This window comes from Serinus canaria, chromosome 3, assembly GCF_022539315.1.
Source record: "Serinus canaria isolate serCan28SL12 chromosome 3, serCan2020, whole genome shotgun sequence".
NCBI classification, from domain to species: Eukaryota; Metazoa; Chordata; class Aves; order Passeriformes; family Fringillidae; genus Serinus; species Serinus canaria.
This window is the reverse complement of record NC_066316.1, coordinates 597,147-615,168: the sequence shown is the minus strand read 5'-3', so window position 1 is coordinate 615,168 and position 18,022 is coordinate 597,147. Positions and strand designations below refer to the sequence as shown.

Below are 18,022 nucleotides of genomic sequence, written 5' to 3'. Positions count from 1 at the left end.
AGTTTTATTTGACTTCTATTTTTAGAAATGAAAACCTTCACGTATCCTTTGGGCTTTTACATTTCTTTTTGAGGGGGCATCAGGGTATTATTCTTGTCCTACACACAGGACAAAACAGACTTGTAAATAAGGAAACCAGGCTTCTCTGTCACATTTGTCTCTGATTTGATCTGTTCTCTCAGACCACTTTTCCCAGACTTCCTTACCCATCCTTGCACCCTCACTACCAGCTGATACACTGCTAAGGAAAGGCAAATGATACTCTACAAAATTGCAGAGTAATTTCCAATACAAATGGGTGTCTTGGCTCCTCTAGCCTGGATCAACTGGCACATGATGTGCCACTCTCTGGGCTGTCCTTGCACACAAGGGCAGCAGGAATGTCAACCACCCAGCCTCTGATTTATACCCTTAGCTGGAGAGGGATGGCAGTAAAACCATCCACACCTTCCCCTGTGCCAGCATTTTGCAGGGTGACAGACCTGGGTGCTTTTCCAGCAGACTGCTGGCTGTGCTGGTTGTCACCTCAAAGCACAACCTGTCCTTCACGTGAATGTCACTTTACTCTAGAAACAGGCAGTGATCTGGGGTTATTCAGCAGCTGTATCCCCACGGGCTCTGTCCAGGATGAACACACACAAGCCTTCCTGAGGCCTGTGAGCTGATGGCACCACGGGGCAGGGAAGAGAGATGCTGCCTTGTGCTAAGAGAAAGAGCAGCACCCTCCTGTGCTCATCTATATTTATTGCACTGCAAACTCGGAGCTCTTTCGCTGCTCATCAGCACGAAGTAACTTTTGGCCATCAGCCTCCTGGGTCTCTCTCACTGCATCCCCCTCCAGACTGTGTCTGCAGGGATGGAACTTGCCCGCTATTCCTCTAAATCATCGGCCTGCCTGCTTTCCCCGGGTTTTTCCTGCCTGTCAGTGCCTCAGCTGCTGGCTGCCCGTGGGGTGCTGCGGTGCAGGTGAGGCTGGCCATGACCCGAGCCCCGAGCCCTGGAGCAGGGCAGAGGCAGCCTCTGCCCGCGCAGGGGAGGGGGAAGGTGTTCCGGACAATCCCTGCTCCTGCAGGTTTCTCCCGCACAGGCTGCCACCTCGTGGGCATCGACTGGCACTGGATTTTTCCTGGAAATACCAACTCCCAAGCACAAAGTAAGTACCCGTTACTGCCAATACTCTGCACTGATGAGCCAAGGAAACCGCAACCCCTCGGGTCCCTGGCTTGGGAAAATTGTACAAGTGCAGAGATGATAAAGTTGTTCAGCTTCTAACGTGCTTGGTGGGATAGATTTTCCATGAAAATAAGAGCTCTGACAGGCAAATCTACAGGTGCCACAGTGGAATGTTAGTTGGAACCAGCGAGATTGGCACACTTTGTACTCAAAAGCTACACCCCTGCTGGCTCTGTCACTCGTAGGAGCTCCTTGTATGAGTCAGATTTCACATTTCTGTCTCTTGCATGGTAAGAATCTGCAGTCAAATCAATGCAAATATGTCCTCTGCTTCTTCAGGCACTTCTTTTACAGCATTAATCTAAATTACCAAAAGCTAATTCTGGGCAGATCTGGAGTGGGGTATTTAAGGCCTGTGTAAACTTCTCTTAAAATCTGCTAATTCTGACACTGATCAGCTTATCATCATTGAACTGATTTTGTACCTACTCTGACACCTCTGGAATTTCCCAACAATCTTGCATTGCAAGGGCTTTTCATCATCTGGGAAGAGCCCCTGTGTTCAAACACATGCTGTTTCTCAAAAAAAAAATCACTTTTAACCAGAGATAAATCCTAATTTCATAATGTTGTGCTCCTTCTTCAGTAATCCTCAGGTTCAAAACTGTTTACCTGATGAATCTGTATCTGCACAGTGTGCCTAAGGTGAAAATATGTGCTGGAGGAGACCATTTGGATTTCAGCACTCTCCAAACCTGGTCACCAGGAAGGAGACTTGATCTGCCCTCATCCTTATCCTCCACCTCCAAATGAAGTTCTCAGTATGCTGAGGTAATCCTTCCATGACAGAAGTGGGTATTAGGCTGTGTGGAGGAGCGGCCCAAGCATTTTTACTCCCTTGGGATCATTTTGCAGTAGCCTTTGGAAGTCAGAATCATCCCACATTTGTCTTTCAAGTCAGAAATGAGACACAACAGCGTTTAATTTTTTGTTTGTTTTGGAATGTGCTGTTTGGAAGGTAGAGGGTGTCTTTTCACTTTCCACGCTGCCCCTGCATTTCCAGCTGAACCATCTGTCCCTGAGCCAGGGCTGTTCCAGTGGAAAAAGGATCAGTCACTTCAGGTTAGAAAAGACAGCAAATTTTTCGAGGAGAATTTTCTTTCCATCTCTCTCTTTTGCTTTGTTGCTACTCCAGTACTGCCAAAAAGGACTTAATCCTAGGGACTTACTAGAATAATTCCTGACAAATGGACAGCTTAATCTCTGGAATAGTCTGGACACCGTCTGCAGTGACAAGTATTTGAAAATGTTTCATGGATAGAGATATTCCTGCCTTGCTTTTTAAATAGAAGCAGCCTCCCTTTTTTTGACACACTGAGCAATACACATGGCGTCCTAAATCTGTTTTGTCAACTGAGTCCAGGCTTTTTAAAAATATGCAGCAAGATTTTAATACAGCTCATCCCATTATACACAACCAGACATCCTGCTTAGTCCTCAAAGGCTGGATATTCCCCATGCACAGCCCACATGCCACTGCTGCTGTCTAATTCCAAGGAATGACAGCCTCCCATGGGCTCCTTTCCTTTGACACCACAGCACAGCCTTCTCTGCCTGGATCCCAGGGGAGGACGTGCAGCTCACCAGCTCTAAAAACTGCAAGCCTTTCTGTTCACACTGTCTTTGCCTGTCCGGCTGCACCAAAACCCCACATTTTGATTTTCTTCCTGGAAAGCCACTTTTCCCAGTCCTGAAATGCTTGCCTGCAGATGCAAATTCAATGTCAGCTTTTTGGACAGTTGCAGCAAGCAGTGTCACTTGTGTGTTAGCATTAGAAGTAGGAGCCTAATTTCCTGAACTTCCAGATGGGCTGATCAAGATTAATTTAATGGGGTTTTTTGGTCAGATAAGCATAATTTTCACCAGCAGCCTGCTATGCTATTTACTGCACAATAACAAAAGGAGTGCTACATGGTCTGGGGGCTGAGCTGACAAGACATAATGGATGGCAAAGAAAAGTCACATTTGTTGGGAATTGTGTGATACAGCCAAAATCCTGATCCTGCACCCTGAAAATCATGAAATCTACAAAAGCTTAAGAATGTTAAAAAGAGGGGTCTGTATTTCTTGTTTGCTGGCTTATTTGGAACTTTTAGGAGGCACTGTCACATTCTCAGCATTTTTCTGAAGCTTTGACAAAGTGGTGCTCTGCACCAAAAGGGATTCATGTGAAACCAGGGATGGCTCTGCAGTTCCCTCAAAAGAAATCAGGGTTTCATCTTTGCTTTAGAATACAAAAATAACAATGGCTTGCACACCATGCTGGAGAGTTGAGCCTGTAAGAAAGACATCAAAGATCTCACTGCTCCTACCCACAGCTGAGAGTGGGCACCACTGAGCATGGCAGATGGCAAATGCTGAGACAGCTCCAGCGTGCACAAAGGCTGCCAGGAGGGGTAGAGGGCTGAGGGAACAGGACCAAGAGAATGGAGAAAATAAGCAAAGCTGAGTAGATATGAGAAGAGGGAAAAATGTAAGATGATTAAGAGCAGAGAAAAGCTACACTGCCCCCTCCCTTCCCTTGTACCTTCATTTCTGCTGGAGCTATGCTGAACAAAGATCTGTTCATATTATTTAAATATGAACTTAATATTAACATATCGACCACAGCAAGCTCTGCTACCCACAGCCACAGATCCTCCACTCAGGAATGAGGTCAAAAGGAGATCTGTCTTCCCTGAAATCAAACTGGAAGTCCCAGGGTGCAGTAGAGGAACACAGCCTATTCCAGCTCTCCTTTGTCCTGGTCCTTTACAGAAACTTGACAGTCCTTTAGAAAAGCAGTTTGTGTTTTTAGGGTAGGGACAACATGGCAACCCAATAACAAAAAAAATATTATGATGCCTTCCCAGAGCAACTTATTGTTTTACACTTGTCCTGGTTTGAGAAACACTGTAAAATTTACAGCAACACAGAATAAAGCTTTAAGCTCTGAAGCAAAAGCTTCAGACGTTGCTGTTGCCAGAAATGCTCTTAGGAAGAGTTGAAGGTCCCTGGGCATATTCTGGAAGCAGAACTGTCCAGATCCCCATCAGTATCAGGCTCTAAGTGTCTTCCTTTTCCTCATCTATTTCCTCAGAATCCAAGCCTTTACTTAGACTTGTTACAGTTAAACCACAACTAACTGGAATTGCATAAGGGGTAGAACTGATTGAGATAAAAACTTCATTTTTTAAATTAAGTCCTAAAGATGGAAAAGATTTCAGAAACTAGGCATTGCAGAGTCATAAATTAAAAGTACACACTACCATGTGAGCATGTGTACACATATGTGTATATATTTGAGTTAGGAACAGAATACTATAAACCAGAGGGAAATCATTCCAAGAAATAAATAAATTTTACTGCAAATGTGCTGCACTGGAGACCTAAGTGGCCTCATTTCCTGGACTAGGTAGTCATGAAGTTGTTTTTAAGTGTGAGGGACACAGTTGTAATCCATAATTTTCAGCCTAAATGATCGCATTGCTCTGACCACATACTGCTCTTGTTCTCAGCTGGAAGTGTGTCACATTTGTGTACCACCTTTTTAACACCTTTTTTTTTTTTTTTTTTTTTTTTGAACAGAGACAGCATAAAATCCAGAGGTTGGCTGGGTCACCTCTTAGTTTTCAAAAGAATGGCTTTGTCACTGCCTGTGATTCTTCTGTTATTAGCAGGACACAAAAGCTGAGAGGAGAGACTGGCAGACGAGGATGAGAGGTGGGTAGGAGGTATGGAGGAGGAGAATTTGGAATCACTCCCTGTCTTTTTATGCCGGAGGAACCAGACAGGGAAGCTGGCTAGAGCACAGGCTGTTACCAGCTCTCATGATTTTGCGGGTTGCATAATTATTTTGTTAATATAAAGACAAAACTTTGTGACTCATGTAGTTGCAGAAGACTGAGTGATCTTTTGAAGGCTAAAAAGAGGCAGCATCTTCCAGTGTGATGGAACATGATCAAATAAATCCTTCTGAGGACAAGTATCTGGTTATCTTTGGGGTTTACCACTCCATGCCCTACTTTGTCTCCCAGCAGCAAAGCTTTCCCAAGCCACTTGAGGCTTTGAGTCCTATTATGCAATGCCTATGGAGAGCTCAGCAGTGCAGAAGAGAGCACTGGACAATTTAAAGCTGAAATAAACCTAGGCAGAGGTACAGCCAATGAGAGTAAAAACACAGGAATGCCTTGGCCTCTGGAAAGCAAATTAAACAATAATTATTCCCTATCTCCTTTGGATATCATAAAAAACTCTATGTCAATGCAAAGGTATCCACAGGCAAACACAAAACACCCTACAGCTGACTGTAGGGACCATGTGATTTCTGGAGACTCCTGGACAGCAGGGCAACACCAGTTCAGAAACCCATCTGCCACAACCAGATACAGGTTGTTCACTAAATGTAAACAGGGCTGAACGGAGAGACACAGTAGTTTAATATTTGGAACCTTCTCTGTGTGTGTTAAGACCTGCTGCTTCCCGTGCTGCTGTGTATATGTCAATGAATGACTGCCCTCTTTGTATTTTTCACAAGCCAACGTTAAATCACAATTAATAAAGGCATCTGGTTCTTTCAGTCATTTCATTTTACTCAGAGGAGGCAGATATGACATAGTGTCACTTTCAATAGGTGCCTGGAGAGTTGCTCAGATAAAGGAAGGGGCAGAGAAAACACTGCCTAATCACATTTCTCCTGTAATGGTAGCTCTCAGGGATCTTTTTTTCAGCAATGTATAACTGTCACTTTAGCCTACAAGAAACAGACATTTTCCTTCACCATGGGCTAATGTAGGCACCCTTGAGAGAACAACAGTCATAGACCTGAGTCATAAGAAACCCAACATCAATTTAATACTGCCATGTAATACATAGCGTAAGCTACAGCAACTATAACATAATAATGCAGCTGTTTTAGAAATCCCCACCTGACCGATATAGAAACACCCATGGCTGCTTTCATTTGTGCCCTGCGGCCAGTCTGTAGTGGCGGGACGGTGTAAACTCAGCTGAGCAGGGAAGCTGAACCGTCCATACCGCTGGATGCCGGCATAACCCAGCTCCCTTCCGCCGGCGCAGCTCCAGCTGGCCATGATGCAGGGCACGATGCTTGCAGGAGCCTGCGCTTTCTTTTGGAATCTAGACCTGGGGTGAGAGGGCGGTGTTCCCGCAGCACGCCGCTCGGAGTGGCGGGGCCGGCCGGAGCAGAGCCGGAGCGGAGCCGGGCTGGCCGTGCAGCGCGGGGCGTGGCGGGGCGCTGCCTGCGGGCGGGCGGGCGCGGCTCTGGGGAGGGGCTGCGGGGCGGGGAGGGCGCTGCCCGCTCCTGAGCGCTCCTCCCTGGCTGCCAGACAGTGAGGGTGTGGCGGCGCGGGCGGCATGTGGGCAGCGGTCCAGCTCCTGCTCGTGCTCCTGCTGCTGCTGCCGCTGGCCCTGGCGCGGCTGTGCCGGCGCGGGGCGGCGCGGCTGGAGCCGGCCGGGCGGGCCGTGCTCATCACGGGCTGTGACAGCGGCTTCGGGCACCTGCTGGCGCTCCGCCTCCACCGCCTGGGCTTCACCGTGTTCGCCGGCTGCCTGTCTCCCGGCGGGCCCGGGGCGCAGCGGCTGCAGCAGGAGGCGGGCGGCGCGGGCCGGCTGCGCGTCCTGCGGCTGGATGTGACCCGCGCCCGCGACGTGCGCGCCGCCAAGGAGCTGGTGCTCAGCCACCTGCCCGAGCGAGGTGAGCCCCGGGCGGCCGCGGGAGGGGGACCGGCGCCTCAGGCGCCGGCGGACACGCTGTCGCCAGGAGGGCGGCTCGGTTCGCCCGGGACTGCTGCCGGGGAGCTGCCTGAGAGGGCCGGCTGGGCTGTCACAGCCCAGTGAGGGTAGCGAGCACCGTCACCGATGGGCTGGGTGCACTCACGGCTATTGGTAAGGACGGCGGGATTTTATCAAAAATCCCGTGGTGCGTTCACGGAGCGGAGCCTGCCCGAAGGTGCCGGCAGTGTAGAGCCGGTGCGCTGCTCAGCGCGCCACCGGCGAGCTTCATCTTTCCACCGGGAGAGGAACTCCCCGAGGGGGGCGTCCCTGGAGCCCCTCTGCAGGTACCCAAAAGCACAAACAGCAGAGAAAGCGCAGCGCAGAACAACTGTGCAGGCATCGGAGGGATAGGACTGATGCGTTTCTGGGCGTGACTTGTGAAAGACGAAATAGATACAAGAAATACAGACAGGGCAGCTGCCGTGCCATACCAAAGCAGCTGCTTCTTGGAACCGCTTGAGGTTTGTCAAGCTAATCCCTGGAGAGGTTACTGAAAGGGAAACGTGTCAAGTCTATACCGTACAGAAGTGTGCACCCAGGAGAATGGACAGACTTAGCTCCACAATAATTGCAGACAACCTAAATCCTGGGTTATCCCTTCAGCACACGTGACACAGTGCAGGTGATGGGGCCGCAGTTACCTCCTTTCCCACTGGGACTGCAGGGTGGGAACTATCCTGTGAAATTCTGGGATACGCTTGGTGCAGAGCAGATTTCCTCAAGCTCAGAAGTGAGATTCCCTCCAAGTCACAAACATTTCCTGCTCATCCAGGGAACAAAAGTGGAGAATGGGGCATGCAGAGAGATAAAGAAATGCAAGGCCTCTGCCTGCCTGGCTCATTAGCTCATTGGGAAGGGGATGGAATGAGATGTGAAGGGAGAAGAAGCCTAGACATTGCTCATTAAGCATATGTATTTATGGTTGATCTTGACCTTATCTTATTAAGAGGCAGAGCTTTCCCCTCTCAGGCCTTTCCTCAACCTCCAGATAGACACAAATATCTCCCAAAAGCCCTTAAAGGCTTCCTTTTTCTGATTTTCTTCTGTTTCAAATAAGAATTTCTCTTCATTTCCTTGCCTGCTAAGAGTGGGTGACATTAGCTGGCTGGAACAGAGGGATATTAGTTTTAGTCCCACTTCCTACTCAAAGGTTATTAAGTACTCTCTTACACATAATTATGATTTTGTATTCATGGAATTCACACATGGTACAATATTTTAGCCCAGCCTTCCTATAGAAATAGATTCTCCTTACAGCAAAGAGTATTTCATTATAATATTCCAAGCAAAGGATGGTGACTCATGAATGGATGTAAATATAACTCAGGAATCTCACCTGGCCTGCTAGCACCCTGCACTCTTAGTTTCCTTTAGTATTGGTCTGGAATCTATCAGCAGAGAGCCTGTAATTTTCATTTGGGCTCAGGCTTAGAGGAGAAACTCCAAAGATCAGTGATCCCAAGAATCAAGAACCTGTTGGAATTACAGAGTGTGGTAGAATTCAGGTGTTAACTGAGTGTTGGCACCAACACGGAAACAACCTGATTTTCAAAAGGTTTTGCAAACCTGCAGCTGGGCTAACTCAAATAGGAAGAGGATTTAAAGAGTTTCTGGAAAAGATACCAGATATCTTTTGGGCCTCAATAGGGACGTTGGATATGTGCCTTTTGGTCACCATGTTGTGAAGTAGAAATTATTGGGGAGCTTATGTGAGAGTTACTGTTCTCCAGAAAGCCTCACTAATCTTAAGTTCAGTTTCCTAATGTGATTCTTAGATCCATGGCTGAATCTTTGTTGTCAGGATCCATTTTCCCAACACAGAGATCAGTGAAAATCTCTGTGCCATCCAGTCCTACTTTCCAGTTTATTTTTTCCCTGCCTGCTGTAGCATAGTCTAACACCTCTCTTCATGAGCTGTGTTTGGACTGAGTTCTGTTTTGACAGTCTAACACACCAAATATCACCTGCTTTTTCCAAATGTGGCTCTGCAGGGACACTGAGGAAATGCAGCATCACTCTCCTTCAGACGTTTAATTCCTGTACCTTGTCCTTCAGGATTTTCATCTGTATTTTTAAGCTACCTGAGCTGCATTTGGCTAAGCAAATTTACAATATGTTTTGAATGCACACTTAGAGCATTAATGACAGGGCTCTGGAAGGACCCATGAGAAATGGGCATTTCAAGGTACCATGAAATTATTGCCGTAGTTGCATCAGAGAAGAACAGAGAGAAAAGGATTCAGCTCAAAGCTTTCTGCAGTGCCTTGACTAATGTGATCAAAAGTCCCCTGAGAATAATTCTGCTGCCACAGGTACAGGAGGCTACAGCTGGGTCAGCATCACCCCTGCCCCAAACTCATGTGTCCAGAGGAAGAGAGACACTAAAACCTGCTCGGGCTCCACAGAAACCCAGGATTGGAGGTCCTGGAGAAAGCATGACACAACAATTAATTGCCCTGGACACCAACAGGGATTCCTTAAAAGAAATGCATGAGCAAAATTGTCAAGGGTGGCAAAAGTAAGCTGTGAATTCAGCTGTTCCAGTGCCAGTCAGGCTGCCCTGCTACTCCTGAGTTATGCTGCTGTCACCCTCGATATGCTATCAGGACTGAGGACAGGAACAGAGATGTTTCCAGAAGCACTGTGTCATTCCCTGCTTAGCTGGCCATCACAGCTAGGGGCTGTGCAGGCAGGCACCATCACAGCTAGAGGCTGTGCAGGCAGGCACCAGCCAGCACAGCTCCACCAGCACTTGGGCAGCCTGTGAGCTGCAGCCTGAGACTGCTCCCTGCCCCAGCAGAGCATTCCATGTGAGCCCTGTCAGGGCTGGGAGTGCTCCCTGCCCCAGCACAGCATTCCATGTGAGCCCTGTCAGGGCTGGGAGTGCTCCCTGCCCCAGCACAGCATTCCATGTGAGCACTGTCAGGGCTGGGAGTGCTCCCTGCCCCAGCACAGCATTCCATGTGAGCCCTGTCAGGGCTGGGAGTGCTCCCTGCCCCAGCACAGCATTCCATGCTGAGCCTGCTGGCACTGTTAGTTAGCCCTGCTGTGCCTTTGGGCTGAAGGCCTTCAGCTCCCTGTCACTGAGCTCGGGCACAACAACCCTCACTGCCAGTACCTTTCTGCTTGTGAACGCTGACATCTTTCTCCTTAGCAGCAAAACCTGTCATTACATGGGCAAAAATGGTGTTCAAAAGCCACTGACTGTTCTTGATTACTTTACCCAGTGTTGCAGCCATGTACCTGATTCTGGCTGATTTCAGAAGAAATCAGAGCTCAAAACTTGGAAAAAGATGCAAGGCTTGGGCTCTTAAATTAGTCAGGCACTTTGAAAATAGTACCCCTTAACCTTTAGACTGCCTAATATAATTTTCACAAAGCTGCTCATAGCACACAGTGGGATTACAGTAATTAAAATATCACGGTACACCACATTGGCAGTAAGATGTAGTCTCCCAGATCATGTTATTCTTAAATATCTTATAAATATCTTAAGGCAACCGTAGAATGAGCAATTATTAAATATCACTGAGACTTACAGGAAAGGTGTCCCTGACCATGGGAGGGGGGGTAGAACTGGATGATTTTTAAAGGCTTTTCCAACCCAAACGCCCCCGTTTAGCCCAGATTATGGCCACAGTGGCATTCCTTCACTAAACAAAACATGCCTGCACTTTAAAGTGGACAAGACAAAGGTGTTACACAACCCCACAGTTTCTCTCAAGGGTCTGAATCAGTGGTGGTGCTTTGTTATCTAACAGTGGCTGCTCTGCAGTTAAAGGTGCTTGCTGAGTCATTTCTCTTCCATAGGTTTCTGGGGCCTTGTCAACAATGCAGGAATATCGACATTTGGTGAGACAGGCTGGCTGCCAATGGAGACATATGAAAAATTTGCAGATGTGAATCTCCTTGGGAGCATCAGGACAACCCTGGCATTTCTTCCCCTTCTAAGGAAATACAAGGGTAATGCTAATCCACTGTTATTTAGAGTTGTAGAATAATTAGCTTACTATAATCAGGGTAATGTAACATCTATAAAAGAGGCTTTAATTGTCTTTCATTGAACTGAAATGACAGTCTCCTTCTGTGTGGCCTGAAAGAGCAACTTGATCCTGAAAAGAGGCTGAAGCCATAAAGGGAAAAAATATCCTCAAAGATTTTGTCTTTGCAGTACATAGAGGGAAAAAAAAAAGTATTTATAAATAAGGATTTCTCGCAGTGTTTGACTCAAAAAAGAGGAAGAATGTTTACCATAGATCATTAAGCCCAGGCAAGCCTTTTTAAGCACTGACCACCAGAAAACACAAAGTTCCATAAACTGCCTAATTTTATTATTTAGGCTTTACAATTTTATTGTTTGGCAATTAGGAGAGGAGGAATGACCCTACAGAGGTGAACTAGAGACATCCAGCTTCCAGTTCCAGCTCTGTGGAGCCTCTGTGACCTTGGGCAGGAAACTTTAAGTATGTAGAGGTGCATGGGTATCCAGGGGGATAAATGTATTTGCATGAACCTCCCTACATGTGGGCTTTATCCTTCTTTCTGAGAAGGAAATGTTTAATAGCCCTCTGCAACATAGCAGCATGCCTTGCAGTTTGTTTGTGCTTTGCAGTTTGTTCCCTACCTGTCTCATCTGTGTTTGGGGAGGAAGATCCCCTCTCCCTTGTCTGTTCTGGCTGTAGGCTCTTTAGGGTGAGGATTTGTGCTCTGAGTGCAGCATCAAGCACAGGAAGGGGTAGGTTTCACCTGGAAACCCCAGGTGTCACTGCTGCACAAACTGTTGGGAAGAAAAGTGCATCCCTTTTTTTGGGCTGTTCTGCTTCTTTCTGCTTGGCTGCCTTTGGTAGATGATATTCTGACAGAAGAAGAAAGAAACCTTTAAATACTGCAGGCTGGATGTGTTTTTGTAGCAGAATGTGCTATTGTGCGTACCCAGTGAGTGTGTTATGTGGCCCATTACACAGGGAGACATCTCTTTTCCCTGTCATGTCCTACTTACTGCTGGAACTCTGTGATGCTGATCCACCAGAGGCATTTCTCTGACCCCATGAATTGCACAGCCTTACTTTGAAGCAAAGGGGACTAACAGTGCGTGCAATATTACACACATGCATAAACCTTTAGAAGGCTTGGGTCTGGATGGCTGCACACACACCTTAGCTCAAAGGAACATTCTGTCAGTGTTTTCCTGATTAACTCCTGCACTCCGTTCTCAAGTACCATCTATGTAGGAGAGGAGGCCAAGGCTCTCTAGAAAGAATCCCAGGAAGAATCCTAGATTTGCTGTCACCTTCCTTGCAGGAACAGCCAGGACAGCTAAAGCTTATGTGTTTAGGGACATCAAGTCACCTCTCCAAGTGAAAAGCTTGACTTACAGACATTGGAGCATTCTCTTGGGGAAGCTGAGTTTCAATTCCCTTAGGCACTTTAAAGAGAAGTTAAATGAGGTGTGCCACATCCTGGGTGTGAGCCCCATCCACTCAGCTACTGGACAAAGGAGGCAGAGGTCATCCTACCCGTTGCTTACTGCCATGGATGTGCACCTATTCCAAGAAACACTTCAAAATTAAAATACAAGTATTATAATACTTGTAAAGGGAGGTAATGCCCTCCAGCCTAGGACTTAAACATTCTGCCCTGAGGAGCAACATTTCCCCATATCTTTTCTAGCTGGCCAGGCCAGCTGATAGAGCATGTTGATCAGCATCTGGTAGTTAGTTTCCTCTTACTCTAGATAAGATTTATTAGGGATGCTGTATAGGAAGGCAGGGAACCTAGTTCAGAATGACAGATTTCACTGCATTCCTGTGATACCTTTTGATATCCCCCAAGCCTATTCCATTTGGTGAGATCTGGGGCCCAGATGTTATCTGCATCTGTGGCAGCAACAGGAGTGCAGCTGTGTTCTCTGCATTGTCAGTGACAAGACCATCTTCTCCCTCACCTCTGGTATTTGTATATCCACACACAGACATTCCTTACCCCATGGTTGGACTGTGTGACAGTTTACAAGGAAACAATGGAAATGAACCACAGTCCAGTGCCTCACATGAGGAATCTCTGCTATTTAAGGCATGCCTGCACACAGCAGGAGTTAGAAAGGAGGGAAAGCAGCACAGATCAGGGAAATCATTGTGAGGAATTGTAAACCTGCACATATTTGGCAAGTGACATTTCCTTGGTAAAGCTTCTCACTGTACACTGGAATTTATTTGCACAGTTACAGAACCTGGTCTCAATGCAGAGACATTATTAGCACAGAAAAAACTGATATTAGTAACCATACAATCCACCTCAGGGAATATCACCTCCCCTCTCCTCTGCAGTCCTATTCTTTCTAGCACAGTCTCATTACTATTTTTCAGTCTTTAGGTCCCTGCTTTGTTTCCATCCTTTTCATCCTCTCTCAGGCTCAGAAGGATAAGTGTTACAGTTTGCCTAGTCCAACAGCTGTCACTAGGTGGAAGGTTTTTGTGGGAAGTTTTCTGCTCAGCAGAGCTGAGTGCCCGTCTGTGCTGGGACTGCTCACTGACACTGCCCAGTTTTGGCACAGTGTGCAGGAAAACAGTCTCCTGCTAAACACCACATTCTTAGCAGCTCAAGACTGAGGCAAATCAATTCCATGTTAAAGACTGTTAGAGAGTGAAGTTTTGTTATTTGCACTGTTTTCTCTCCAGGACGTATTGTTTTCATGTCCAGCATCATTGCCTATTTTACTCTGGGAAATGGCATTTATTCTATGACCAAGGCAGCTATTGAAAAATTTTGTGATGCTTTAAGACTGGAAATGAAGAAGTTTGGTGTCCAGGTAAGTGATGTAACAAGAACCTGGAAACCAGGTAAGTGATGTAATGAGTTATGTGAAACAAAGTAACAAAGATAAAAGCCCAGAAATGCATTCATGGGTACAGTTTCCTTTTGGAAAGAGGTGGTTTCTCTGTGGCTGGAAATCACTGAGAACAACAGTCCTGGGGGATGTTTTTGGTTCTGAGCAACTGCTGGGTAACAGTCTGTGTGTCAGCACTGAAACTTCCACATCCTCTGCAGTGGAGAAGCTTCCTGACACAGGCCTGCCTGAGCTGCCACCAGCAGTGAGGAACCCAAATGTTCCCTGGGTGACTGTAAAGAGCCAGACACCGAGTGCTGTGCAGCCAGAAGGAGGCTCTCACTTGCCTGAGGGGTTCTTTCTCTCCTCTTACACACCAACTCCTTGCTTTTTTGTGAGAACAGCAATGCTGCAAGGGGCAGCATCATGCAGAGTGGTTATGTTTTTATTCTCTTAACCTAAGAGGCTCTAAGAGTGCTCTTAGTGCCCTAAGCAACTCTAATAGTCAAACCTGAAGCTTAGATCCCTAAGTAGCTTCACTGGGTTTTTTCCTTGGAGTCACTCTACTGTTGAAACACTTTTCTCAAACACTCAAAGTCTTCCCTGCCAGGTTTGCATTGGTGCACTGTTCATGTACACAGACTTACAGCATTGTTCAAGCTTTGTGTGGGAAAATATTACAGCTATGCATCCATTAACTACCCCGTCAGATAAATATGAGGGGCTGTAAAATACAAGTGACTTTACACATCCTAATACCACACAGCATGATGGGGATTTCTGCTGATTAGCTGAGGATAATCTCAAATGCATGGAAGGGCTTAGTTTAACAGGTTAGCTCCTCTGGTTGTTTTGGGATTTTTCCTGTTCCACCTCTGCAGTAGTCCCAGCACATAACTGAGTGAGCCAGGCTGACAAGCATTTCTGGAGTATCTTTGAGAGGTATTTTTCTGTTTCTCACTGGAGGCAAGATGCTGGCTGGCACATGCCTGAGTACCTGCCCTGTGCAGAACCTACAAAATACACAGTCCCTTTTTGCTGTGCTCCCTTGCACTGCTCTCTTGTCCTGTCTGTCCTTTCAGGAGAAAGCTGCACAGAGGTGGCAGGGAGCAGATGGAGCTATGGCTCCGTCCCACTGAACTCTGGCCAGGCAAGCTGACAGCCTACAGGAATCAAAGTGGGTGCTTCCCAGTAGAAAGGCTACAGAAACTGTGGGAAGGGCAAAAACCAAGCCATGTCTCCTTCTCTCCAAGCCAACTCCAAAAAAAGGAAGCTTCCAAAACCCCTTTGTTAACAATAAACGTGGGAAGTTAATTATTTGGCTGATACCAAACACACTTCTAAATAGCACCAGAAGAGAGGGCTCCCGAGGATGCTGTGTGACAAACCTGCTTGAGGCAGCATGAAGCTGTTCCAGCTGTGCATGCCATCCCTCTGCTGGGGTTTGTCTGCATCCCTTCCTTCTCCCTGTGCACAGGACCTGCACCCCAGTCCTCCTGAGAGCAGTGAATCCATCACCATGCAGGCCAGCAGGCAGGGACTGACACAGCTGGGCTGGGTGGCTGAGTGAAGACATCAGGGTTTTACAACATCACTGACTTCCCAGAAAATGCCTGTTAGATCCCCAAGTCTCTGACACAGCTCAGCATGGGTTTTCCTCACCTTGTGTTGCAGTCTTTAGAAATCAGGTCAGTTAAATGCCATGGAGCTTTTAATGTTGCATATCTACAAACAGTTTGAACAAGGCTGCTGCTAACTGAAGAACAGCACGTGTGCTGTGAGTGCTCAGCCCGCTCCAGAACTCCCTGGAATACTCAGAAGGGATCAGAACAGCAGCAATACACAAAGAAGATGTGGAGCAGCAAAGGACTTGTGTGCTTTCATTTAAATCTATATGTACAAATCTACAGAAATCTGCTGATGGCTTCAGTGAGAGGCAGAGCAGGACCTTTGGTCCCCCTGTTCGTTGCTGACAAGACCTAGTTTATTTTAATTACACCTTCTTGGGGAAAACAGCACTACTTTCCCCAGGACCTGATAATTTTCTTTGATTACTCCTTTTGTCCAAAATTGGGTCAAAAATTATCAATTGCAAGGTTCTCCACTGAGTGAAAAATCCAAAGTATTCCACTTTGGAGACATCAAAGTCATACTGAAATGCTTTGTCTCAGTATTGTCAAAACATTTATACTGTTAAGCATTGTACAGCAATCAAAGATGCTCTATTGCATTCTGTGAGAGTCTGCTGAGTAGTCAAAACAAGAACATTAACATCAGAGCAAAATGAGGAAGTCAGAATAAAGCACCTCTACAATCTTAAATATTTCACAGGAATACATTGGATTTCAGTCAAGTTGCCAGGGTTAAAATTTCAACAAAACAGCATTTTATGGCTGTCTGTAGAGAGCTTTTGGTCTGTGTTACTGACTATAGTATTTAATTGAATTCAATGACTGATTGCACCTTGGTAAGTTTTACATCTGCCTTTCAGGTCTGTATTATCCAGCCAGGAAATTATGCACCGTCTACAAAAATTCAGCCACTGCTCAGTGCCGAAGAGATCTGGAGTGAACTGAGTGAAGAGGAAAAGGCTGTTTACAACAAGGAGTATGTTGAAGAGCGGGCAAACTTTTTCAACAGCATCCTCAGTGAGGGAAGCACTAATGGCAATGAGGTGGTAGATGCTATGGTGGATGCTCTAACATCTCCTGCACCCAAGGCACGTTACATGGTGGCAAAGCTGAAGGAGAAGGCCCTGGTGTTTGTGTGTGCTTTGTTCCCAACTGCTGTGATGGATTCTGTTATGTCTTATGCTCTGAGCAAAGTAAAACTTGCATAGAGTGGTGCTATTCACTGACTCAGGTGAGGAGTTTATCAAATGTGAAAGTCAGAGCTGAATTGAATGCTCCTATGTGTCAGTACAGTGGCACCAATTAACCAGTGCAAACTCTGGGGAGTCTCCCTAGTCAGAACTGTCATTGATTGCTACAGAAAAACAAAGGACCCTGTGTAAAATTAAATAATTTAAGTAACTTTATCTCTTCCCTGTGGAAAAACCCCATCCATATAAGCTGCTTTAGTTATTGCCTGGAAAATTTAATGCACCATTTTCTACAGCAATAGCAGGTTATTGTGTTCCAGACATGATAGAGACAATGGAGTGCATCCTACAGGGCAGCTGTACACCTGAAGTCATTACAGCAGAGGTGAAAAGCCCTTGCTTGTAGAAACCTGAGTAGTCATTTATTCAGGGGTAAAAGGAAGAGGTTAATGGAAAAGCCATAGAAATGAGCATTGAACCTCCAAATACTTTGAATGGAGATGAACGGCTGTAGCAAGTTAGGAAGTCTCGAAGTTCTGAGCAACCTGGTTAAGTGAAAGGTGTTCCTGCCCACAACAGGGGAGCTGGAATTTGATGATCTCTAAGGTCCTTTCCAACCCAAACCATTCTATGATTCTATGAACAATAAAGTTGTAATATGAAAACATTGTCTTGGCTAACTACAGTTCAGCCCTTTTTCATTTGTTCTGGATAAATCTAACAAAGCAGATACATTACAGACTTCAGAAAACAAGTTACATATTCCATTTAGAAATGAGTATTTATTCCTAAATAAACTCTATCCTTTATCTAATGTCTGGATTAATCAATGTATTGACCTGAAGGGTAGTGAGAGAGCTAAACACCAAGGAGCCATATCAGTAGGCTTGGAGCTCAGAAAGAACACACTCGGGTTTGGCTGCTATTGTAAGGAATAAGGTCTGAAGGAAAGAATACCTACTAGGAGGAAAGGGAAACATTAGTAACATTTTCTATGAGAGTAATTGATCACGGTAGCTCCATTAACACTCTCCTACTAATTGTCATGGCAAAGATTGCTGGGTTACACATACAGTTTTAAATTTGACTTGGTTATGGTATGGCACAAAATCTGAGAACTCTGGGAAGTTCCCAGAGAGAGGAACCCAGAAGAGCTGGGGAAAACTGTGGTGGCAGTGATATATCCAGGGCAGCAGCACTGAGCATTAGCTTCCCCCATGCCAGGTCTCCCTTATCAAATCTAAGACTCTTCTGTAAGTTGACACAGTTAACTTTTTCATCTGAAGCAGAAGTTGCACCCCCTGTACCTGGGAAGTCTTTCCTAACATATTTAATGAATTGCTGAGAAAGTTTATGCTCTCTCCTGG

General features: G+C 46.2%; 1 protein-coding gene across 1 annotated transcript; it reads left to right on the top strand.

The window, feature by feature from the left end:
* The first annotated feature begins 6,572 nt into the window (after positions 1 to 6,572).
* Positions 6,573 to 17,469, top strand: LOC108962546 (D-beta-hydroxybutyrate dehydrogenase, mitochondrial-like). The gene is made up of 4 exons (XM_018918048.3): positions 6,573 to 6,928; positions 10,819 to 10,971; positions 13,686 to 13,816; positions 16,326 to 17,469. Exons 1-4 carry the CDS (start codon positions 6,589 to 6,591, stop codon positions 16,671 to 16,673), a joined length of 972 nt encoding a protein of 323 aa, XP_018773593.3. The 5' UTR covers positions 6,573 to 6,588; the 3' UTR covers positions 16,674 to 17,469.
* The last annotated feature ends 553 nt before the right edge of the window (positions 17,470 to 18,022 follow it).